The sequence below is a fragment of the Pholis gunnellus genome (assembly GCF_910591455.1).
Source record: "Pholis gunnellus genome assembly, chromosome: 17".
Classification (NCBI taxonomy): domain Eukaryota; kingdom Metazoa; phylum Chordata; class Actinopteri; order Perciformes; family Pholidae; genus Pholis; species Pholis gunnellus.
Window position 1 is genome coordinate 21,400,590 of NC_136544.1, and position 11,009 is coordinate 21,411,598.

The 11,009-nt window shown below is 37.5% G+C and overlaps 2 protein-coding genes across 2 annotated transcripts in view; both read left to right on the forward strand.

Annotated features, from left to right (window-relative positions):
- The first annotated feature begins 748 nt into the window (after positions 1-748).
- Positions 749-4,397, forward strand: nfatc2ip (nuclear factor of activated T cells 2 interacting protein). The gene is made up of 9 exons (XM_079178008.1): positions 749-772; positions 1,793-1,888; positions 1,990-2,053; positions 2,148-2,268; positions 2,381-2,455; positions 2,766-2,970; positions 3,059-3,203; positions 3,328-3,446; positions 3,722-4,397. Exons 1-9 carry the CDS (start codon positions 761-763, stop codon positions 3,881-3,883), a joined length of 999 nt encoding a protein of 332 aa, XP_079034134.1. The 5' UTR covers positions 749-760; the 3' UTR covers positions 3,884-4,397.
- A 254-nt stretch (positions 4,398-4,651) lies between these two features.
- Positions 4,652-11,009, forward strand: part of spns1 (SPNS lysolipid transporter 1, lysophospholipid) — a 10,831-nt gene continuing 4,473 nt past the window's right edge. The window contains exons 1-5 of the mRNA XM_079177339.1: positions 4,652-4,852; positions 6,440-6,640; positions 6,924-6,989; positions 7,673-7,809; positions 9,205-9,360. Coding sequence (XP_079033465.1) covers positions 6,448-6,640; positions 6,924-6,989; positions 7,673-7,809; positions 9,205-9,360 — 552 coding nt within the window. The 5' untranslated portion in view covers positions 4,652-4,852; positions 6,440-6,447. The remainder of the gene's footprint in view (positions 4,853-6,439; positions 6,641-6,923; positions 6,990-7,672; positions 7,810-9,204; positions 9,361-11,009) is intronic.

The window sequence follows — 11,009 nt, forward strand, 5'->3', positions numbered from 1 at the left end:
CACACACACACACACACACACACACACACACACACACACACACACACACACACACTCATACACAAAGTACATGTACTTAAATACAAACTTCAGGTACTTTTGTTTTCTTGCCATTTTCTACTTATTTTAGCAACTTTGCAGATTAAAATATTTACACACGAAACACATGCCGAGGTTATAAAATATGTTTTGTTATAAATTAAACTGCAGCAGTTTATAAAAGAAAAGCTGGAACCTTTAAACTACTAATAAACAGAAAATTATTAAAAATATTTATGAAAGTATTTTGATGCTTGAAGATATTTTCCTGTAAAAACATTTACTAATTCTAAATATATTATTGTATTAATATTGTTATTAATCAGTAATAATGTATCCATAATGTCTCCTTAGGGGAAAGTAATGTATTAGTTGATTTTATATGTTTTTTATTAATCACAATGTATAAGTAACTATAGCGCTTAAATAAATGCAGTGGAATAAAAAGGAACATATTTGAGATGTAGTGGAATAGAAGAAGTGTAATATAACTCTTAAATAGATAATACTAGATAGTACCTCAAACTGTACAACCCACATTACTTGAGTAAATGTACTTAGTTACTTTCCACCACTGCTCAGTAACCAGTTCTAAAGCTCTGTCAATCGCATAGGGTAATTATTTCCCACAGTACGTGAAAGCAACATTCGTCAACGGAAAATCCGCTACTGACTCTTTATTATGTCCCACAGTCCGTGAAGGCAACAAACAGAAACGAAGATGGCGGAATCGGTGAGTGTTTAAAACAGATCTGCTTTTTATCGGTTAAAAAAAACACTTTTATTGGTGAATTATGTCAATAAAAACAAATGTGTTGTTGCTGTGATTAAGGTTGCATCCAGCGAAAAGTAAACCGTTGAGGTGTGAAGCAACAGAAACGTATTTAAACTATAGAGTAAACATTAGCATTAGCACATACGTAGTCGGGAGGTTAGCTAAAGCTAACGTTCTTTCAAAATAAAAGCCTGTAGTTGATAAAAGACGGTCCGTTAGCTTCACTTTTGGTTTCGTTTTTAGTCAAAGTTTCCTAGTGATACGACAGTTACCGTTAAACGACCGATTTAACCGCGTTAAAACTAAATTATACACTTTGTAGCTAGACTTCCGAGAGCTGTAGAAAAGCAAGAATACATCCGAACCTCATTTAAAAAAGGCTAAAGTTAATGTTTGCTAGTTAGCAATAAAATGAAAAACAAACAAGATCCAAGATCATTATATGTTATACACTAAACATGTTAATGTTAAAAAGTCCAACCTAATTCTGACAATCGATGAAACACTTTATTTATATATATATATATATATATATATATATATATATATATATATATATATATATATATAAATATAGGAAGCCTCATCTATATAATATTTAAATGTTACTATATTATAGAGAACACAAAATAAATCTACATAAGATATGTATACGTGATATTGATAAAGTATTTTAATAATATATAACAACAATACATTATCAACAATGTGGTTGTGTGGAGATGTTTGTTACGATGTTTGTACATCTGCATTAACTCCTAAACGATATAATGCTTCATGTCCTTATGAGTGAAACGACTCCAGATATAACATGTAAAACCTGACACATGGAACACACGGACAATCATACGAAACAGCAATTAAATGGTCTTTTGAGACATTTTGAAGGAGAACAACCGTTACTGCACTAATAAGGAGTTAGCAGTGAGACTAACCCAGTTATGTGGGGAGCTGCTGAACACCTCCTCTGTCCTCCAGCTGTCAGACGGTGAGCAGGAGGTGAAGCCTCGACCCAAACGCAGACGCATCCTCGACCCAAACGCCGTCGTCTCGGTGCCCGTTTACTCCAACAAGGTGAACATCCGGAGCTCGGTGACGGCTGACTCCAGATCAGTGAAGGTTTAATACCTCACGATGTTTATCTCTAAAGTCTGAACCGGCTGCTTTGTTCTCAGGTGAGCAGCAGTCTGCAGTGGAAGCCGATGATGTCGGCCGTGTTCACTGAAAAGGAAAACTCAGGTAAAAAACTAACGGAGGAGAAACTCTCAGGAGGAGTTCAACCAATCAGGAGTCTTTTAACGCTGTGAGGCGGGTCCTTTGTGTCTCCGGACAGACGACGCTGCAGACGACACTTTGTGGACGAGGTTTTCTTCTCGAGTGCCGGCGGCCGACGTCGTCCTCCTCAGCGACTCTGAGGAGGACGAAGCAGAAGTCCGGCAGGAGAAAGCAGAGCTGTGAGTCCGTAGACCTGGACCCAGACCTTCTCCAGGTTCTAGTTCAGTGACGTAATAACAACAACCGAGTCGTGCTGATTTAACCTGAACACATTTGTCTCCTTGATTTCAGAGCAGCCGTCCGCTGCCCGTCTCCTCCACAGAGTCCGGTCCAGAAACAGTCCAGACAGGTCCAGAAGAAGATCAGGTGAGTCTGGACTCTTTGCTCAGGTGTGGTTTGTGTCGCTTGGGTTTCTAAAGCCGATCGGGGTTTCTCACAGACGTCGACTGTGTTCTAAGCTGTGTTCTTTCTACCGGTGTTTTTTAGACAGAAAGAAGTAAACCTGTGTGTGTGTGTGTGTGTGTGTGTGTGTGTGTGTGTGTGTGTGTGTGTGTGTGTGTGTGTGTGTGTGTGTGTGTGTGTGTGTGTGTGTGTGTGTGTGTGTGTGTGTGTGTGTGTGTGTGTGTGTGTGTGTGTGTGTGTGTGTGTGTGTGTGTGTTTGTTTTGTGTTCCTCAGTGAGATCGACAGAAAGCTCCGGGCGGTGAACTCCTTCCTGTCTCCTGAGCCTCAGGACAGGAAGTCCGTCCAGGACGACGATGACGTCATCGTCGTGAACCCGTTCTCATCCGGACATCAGGTTTCTCCGTACAGCTCGTCGGTCCGTGAGATCCCGCTGAAGATCCGCTGCCGGACCGACGTCCACAAGATCCCGGTTCTGTCGGTACGAACGCCGAGAGAAACGCTGAGCAGGACGAGATGATGTCATCTGTTTGTTTCTTAACAGGTTGTTTGTGTTTGTTTGTGTGTAGTCGACCCCTCTGAGTGACGTGGTGACCCGGCTGTCCGTCGTCCTCGACGTTCCTCCTGCTCGCCTCCTGCTGCTGAGGGAGGAGGAGGAGCTCCGGACGGACGCCACCGTCGGAGAGCTCGGCCTCGGCATCGCCGACATCATCGGTGGGTCACATGACGCTCACACACGCTCTTCTTCTTCTTCTCTTTATTAGCTGATTGTTGCTCAGCTCTCAGCCGCGTGTCATGGAACCTGAATGTATGACCTCATGACTCTTCTGTTGTTTAGAGTGCGTCGTCATGGCAGTTGAGGATAAAAGTGAAGGTGACATCATCAGCAGCGACGTCATCACTGTGAGGCTGCAGAGCAAAGACAGAGACTCCTCTCAGGAGTTCTCTCTGCACAGAGTGAGTAGCTCCTCTTCATCACTCTTCATCACCTCACTGTTTGTTCTTTAGCAGCGGGACTCAAACCTGTGATGTAATAACGTGTGTGTGTGTGTGTGTGTGTGTGTGTGTGTGTGTGTGTGTGTGTGTGTGTGTGTGTGTGTGTGTGTGTGTGTGTGTGTGTGTGTGTGTGTGTGTGTGTGTGTGTGTGTGTGTGTGTGTGTGTGTGTGTGTGTGTGTGTGTGTGTGTGTGTGTGTGTGTGTGTGTGTGTGTGTGTGTGTGTGTGTCCGTCCAGGACTCTCCCCTTGTCTCCGTCTTCTCTCAGTATTTGTCCCGGATGTCCTCCGTTGAGCAGACGAAGGTCCGCTTCCTCTTCGACGGCTGCAAAGTGACGGCCGGACAGACGCCGGCTCAGCTGGACATGGAGGACGGCGACATCATCGAAGTTTGGCTTTAGATACAACTCATGACATCATATGTTTATAAAGAAGATCCACTCGGTAATTACTTTATTTGTAAAAGTTACTTTATTTGTAAAACGAAAATACACAAATAATGGAATTATATGTTGAGACATTTTTTTTAAACTGACGGTAAACGTATACGAGTCCATAAATAATTGTACAATTGTAAACTTATTTTAATGTTTCAATAACCTCTGCTTTGTACTTTTTTTACTGATACTGGAAATATTTAATAAAACGAGTAGAAGTTGCTCTCCGTAAGAAAACTCAGTGCTTTAATTTAAACATTGTTTGTTTATTTTTAACAGTGTAGATTTTATTTGAATGTGAAATGATGTAAATGAGGAGACGGTCCAATATTCTACTAAACAAAGGAATTAATTTATAAATAATTGTATATGAAAATGAACTAATACTAAATTATTATTTATTTAATTTTATACATGAGCATATTTTTATTTTCAAATTGAACTGCACATTTATTTAATAAAGTTTTTTATTTATACATTTATTTATTATTTGATTTATTTATTTAGTAATGTTTGTTCATTTAATTTTCTACATGAGCATATTCTATTTTTGTTTAATTGAACTGCACTTTTTTTCACATTTTATTTTTACATTTATTTACCAATTCGTTGTATTTATTTTTTTATTTATGGCGATGAAAATCGTCCACCAATCAGATGACCCAATTATCGCCACGTGACTTTCCCATAACGAGGTCATGTGAGCTGCGGGGCGGAAGTGCAGTCGTCGGATCCAACATGGCGGCGGTGCAGAATTGTTATCTCTGAAGTAAACATTTAGTTTTATTTTTAAAACGGTGTTTACGGGGATTTGTTTGTATTTATTTGACCGTAAACCTCGTCATGAGTTCTAAATAACGTTCACGGTTCCGTGTGACGAAGACGATATTTTGGAGCGGCGGCAGGAAGAAGAAAGAAGCGTCATCCAACCAGGTAAACAACAACATTAACATGCTAACAGCTAGCTTAGCTGCACTATTAACCGCACGCTCCTCTTGTACTTGTTCGTACGACAGACTCCATTCACAAACCTTTGCGTCGCTTCCATCCTAAAGAACGACGCGTGTGTGTGTGTTGCGCAAGCTGATTTACAAAAGTTATGTTAACGTTAAATAAAATGCTTTACGTTCAACCATCTAACTTATCTGCCGAAGTGATCATTTTATTTTTAAAATGCCAGATTAAACTGATGTAAAGCAACGTGCGTGTTGTTGTGAAGCTGAGGACATAAAAACTGGAGAATCCTGAAAACACTGATGATTTGAACTGAACCGCTCCTACAGACGTCCCACATGAAGCAAACATCATAAAACAGGCAGAATCCTGAATGGAGTCTGGTGGAGCATCCGTGACGTCAGAGAGCTGTTGGTCTGTCTTTAGGAGTGACAGCTCATTACTTACCCCCCCCCCATCGATCAGTGAGGATCTGATCACTTCCTGGTATCGCTCTAATCAGTGAGTCGTGTTTGTAGACAAAGTCCAGCAGACCTCCCTGTTCATCATGCTGTCTGATCAACAGGTGATGTAATCAGTGGACGCCTTCTGTCTCCTCATAAGCTCATTATGACGTCACAGATACGGGTATTTGTTTCTAGGGGTGTATTCGTGTTAGACCGTTCAGTACGAGGCTCACGAGCCGAACAATACGTTTGAATAATACTGAATAATACTTTGGAAAATGCAGAAGCTTCAATTGTGGGAAATCTAATGTTTCCTGTGGACTCAGGAGGAGGTGATGAGGAGGTGATCCTGTTTAGACCAGCAGAGAGGCTGAGCTGGCCCTGACGGCCCCCCACTGCTCTATATACATATTATATACATATTCTATACATATTCTATACATATTATATATATATTTACACACGAGTCAAGATATCAGGAAAACTTGTTTTTACAGATATTAGTTCAACTTTTTAACATATATTTTTCAATACAATAAAGTATGTAAGTAATAATATCTCTATTTTACATCTTTATGTTAACTTCTGTTATTTAATTTAATATTAATAATAATAGTTATTATTGTAATTGTGGCTGGTGAACTTGTGACGTCTCTAGTTTTAACTGCAGACGAAGTTTAAAGAAATAAAGTTTTCTTTTGAGGTCGATTTAAAGTCACAAATATTTCTGCTCATCAGTGAAATGATTCCTGCGTGTTGATGTGATCACATGACTTAAACCAGTCATGTGATCACATGACTTAAACCAGTCATGTGATCACATGACTGGTTTCACTTCACTCAAGATCTCGTGCTTTTTCTTCAGACGGGGAAGATTTTAGTTTCATTTCAAATAGTACAAGTACATTTACTCAAGTACTGCACTCTCAAGCTGGTTAGCTTAGCTTAGCATAAAGACTGGAAACTTGTATATATAATCGTATCTGTTGCTCCTCCTCCTCCTCTGTTGCTCCTCCTCCTCCTCTATTGCTCCTCCTCTGTTGCCCCTCCTCCTCCTCTGTTGCTCCTCCTCCTCCTCTGTTGCCCCTCCTCCTCCTCTGTTGCTCCTCCTCCTCCTCAGCGGCGGCCATGTCTGCGGGTGAGACCACGTCGGACTCGGCTCCGTTCTTCTCAGACGACAGTGAGACGGAGGAGTCGGGCGGCGCGGCGGCTCAGCGGGAGGAGCCTCCCAGCGGCGTGTCGAGGGTCCGAGCTCTGCTGACCGTCCTCATCCTCTGTTACATCAACCTGCTGAACTACATGGACCGCTTCACCGTGGCAGGTAGACCAGCACACCTGGTGGCCGTCGGCCAATCAGAGGAGAGAACCGTTGACTGGAACATTATTAGAGATTACAGATCGAACCTCTACGCTGCGTACGTGGCTGAAATAAATAAATGATGGAGCGGCGGGGTGGGGAGGTGTTTTGAGGTCGTAGATTTAGGAGAAATAAATATTCTCCTAAATAAATATTCTTTTAGATTAAAGTCACACAATTACTTGATTATTGAATACAAATGATTGTTGTGTTAAAAGAAGTGAATCCAGCGTGTCGTCTCCACCAGGTGTTCTCCCCGACATCGAGCACTATTTTGGGATCGATGACGGGAAATCTGGCCTCCTCCAGACGGGTAAGAGGAACCATTAATGACATCATCATGACATCATCATGACATCATCATGACATCAGAGAAACGACATGCAGAAAGTACTAATACCACAGTGTTAGAGTACTAATACTACAGTGTGACTGTTGTACTATTGTATATTCTATCATGAGAGTATTAGTACTCATTAATATTAAGCAGGATTTTATTGTTGTAGTTCATATTGAGCTCGTTCTGAATTATTATTTCATTATGATTCATCTGACGAAGAAACATATATATTACCATCTACACACATATATATATATATATATATATATATATATATATATATATATATATATATATATATATATATGTATGTATGTAGATGGTAATATATATGTTTATATATATAAACACACATATATATATATATAAACATATATATATATGTATAAACATATATTTATGTATATAATATATATATAAATATATGTTATGTATATGTATGTATGTATATGTATATATATGTATATATATATTTTATATATATATATATAAATATATGTTATTTATTTATGTATGTATGTATATATATATATATATATATATAAACACATATATATATATATATATATAAACACACATATATATATATATAAACACACATATATATATATATATATAAATATATGTTTATATAAACACATGTTTGTTTTCTTCAGTTTTTATCTGCAGTTACATGTTTTTGGCTCCGGTCTTCGGTTACCTTGGCGACAGGTACAACAGGAAGGTCATCATGAGTTTCGGGATCACGTTCTGGTCTCTGGTGACCCTGGCCAGCTCCTACACCCCCAAAGAGGTGAGGCTCCTCCCGGACCACGTTGACGTAAACCCCGAACCACATTGACGTAAACCCTGAACCACATTGACGTAAACCCTGAACCACATTGACGTAAACCCTGGACCACATTGACGTAAACCCTGGACCACATTGACGTAAACCCTGAACCACATTGACGTAAACCCTGGACCACATTGACGTAAACCCTGGACCGCATTGACGTAAACCCTGGACCACGTTGACGTAAACCCTGGACCACGTTGACGTAAACCCTGAACCTCATTGACGTAAACCCTGGACCGCATTGACATAAACCCTGAACCACATTGACATAAACCCTGGACCACATTGACATAAACCCTGAACCACATTGACATAAACCCTGAACCACATTGACATAAACCCTGGACCACATTGACATAAACCCTGAACCACATTGACATAAACCCTGAACCACATTGACATAAACCCTGGACCACATTGACGTAAACCCTGAACCACATTGACATAAACCCTGAACCACATTGACGTAAACCCTGGACCGCATTGACATAAACCCTGAACCACATTGACATAAACCCTGGACCACATTGACGTAAACCCTGAACCACATTGACATAAACCCTGAACCACGTTGACGTAAACCCTGGACCACATTGACGTAAACCCTGAACCACGTTGACGTAAACCCTGGACCACATTGACGTAAACCCTGAACCACGTTGACGTAAACCCTGGACCACATTGACGTAAACCCTGGACCACATTGACGTAAACCCTGGACCACATTGACGTAAACCCTGGACCACATTGACGTAAACCCTGAACCACATTGACATAAACCCTGGACCACATTGACATAAACCCTGAACCACATTGACATAAACCCTGAACCACATTGACATAAACCCTGGACCACATTGACGTAAACCCTGAACCACATTGACATAAACCCTGGACCACATTGACATAAACCCTGAACCACATTGACGTAAACCCTGGACCGCATTGACATAAACCCTGAACCACATTGACATAAACCCTGGACCACATTGACGTAAACCCTGAACCACATTGACATAAACCCTGAACCACATTGACGTAAACCCTGGACCACATTGACGTAAACCCTGAACCACGTTGACGTAAACCCTGGACCACATTGACGTAAACCCTGGACCACATTGACGTAAACCCTGGACCACATTGACGTAAACCCTGAACCACATTGACGTAAACCCTGGACCACATTGACGTAAACCCTGAACCACATTGACATAAACCCTGGACCACATTGACATAAACCCTGAACCACATTGACGTAAACCCTGGACCGCATTGACGTAAACCCTGGACCACATTGACGTAAACCCTGGACTGTTGAGTGAATCCTGGTCTCTGGTGGTCCTGCAGCACTTCTGGGCTCTGCTGGTGACTCGAGGTCTGGTGGGGGTCGGGGAGGCCAGTTACTCCACCATCGCTCCGACCATCATCGCAGACCTGTACGTGAAGGGGAAGAGGACCAACATGCTCTCCGTCTTCTACTTCGCCATCCCCGTCGGCAGGTGGGTTCAATATATATGTGATTCAATATATATGTGAATATATATGTGATTCAATATATATGTAAATATATATGTGATTAAATATATATGTGATTCAATATATATGTGATTCAATATATATGTAAATATATATGTGATTAAATATATATGTGATTCAATATATATGTGATTCAATATATATGTGATTCAATATATATGTAAATATATATGTGATTAAATATATATGTGATTAAATATATATGTGATTCAATATATATGTGATTCAATATATATGTGATTCAATATATATGTAAATATATATGTGATTCAATATATATGTAAATATATATGTGATTCAATATATATGTGATTCAATATATATGTGATTCAATATATATGTAAATATATATGTGATTAAATATATATGTGATTCAATATATATGTGATTCAATATATATGTGATTCAATATATATGTAAATATATATGTGATTAAATATATATGTGATTCAATATATATGTAAATATATATGTGATTCAATATATATGTAAATATATATGTGATTAAATATATATGTGATTAAATATATATGTGATTCAATATATATGTGATTCAATATATATGTGATTCAATATATATGTAAATATATATGTGATTAAATATATATGTGATTAAATATATATGTGATTAAATATATATGTGATTCAATATATATGTGAATATATATGTGGTTCAATATATATGTGATTAAATATATATGTGATTAAATATATATGTGGTTCAATATATATGTGATTCAATATATATGTAAATATATATGTGATTCAATATATATGTAAATATATATGTGATTCAATATATATGTGATTAAATATATATGTGATTAAATATATATGTGATTAAATATATAGGTGGTTCAATATATATGTGATTCAATATATATGTGATTAAATATATATGTGATTCAATATATATGTGGTTCAATATATATGTGATTCAATATATATGTGATTCAATATATATGTGATTCAATATATATGTGATTCAATATATATGTGATTAAATATATATGTGATTCAATATATATGTGATTCAATATATATGTGATTAAATATATATGTGATTCAATATATATGTGATTCAATATATATGTGATTCAATATATATGTGATTCAATATATATGTGATTCAATATATATGTGATTCAATATATATGTGATTCAATATATATGTGATTCAATATATATGTGATTCAATATATATGTGATTCAATATATATGTGGTTCAATATATATGTGATTCAATATATATGTGATTCAATATATAGGTGATTCAATATATATGTGATTAAATATATATGTGATTAAATATATATGTGGTTCAATATATATGTGATTCAATATATATGTGATTCAATATATATGTGATTCAATATATATGTGATTCAATATATATGTGATTAAATATATATGTGATTCAATATATATGTGATTCAATATATATGTGATTATATATATATGTGATTATATATATGTGATTCAATATATATGTGATTCAATATATATGTGATTCAATATATATGTGATTCAATATATATGTGATTCAATATATATGTGATTAAATATATATGTGATTCAATATATATGTGATTCAATATATATGTGATTATATATAT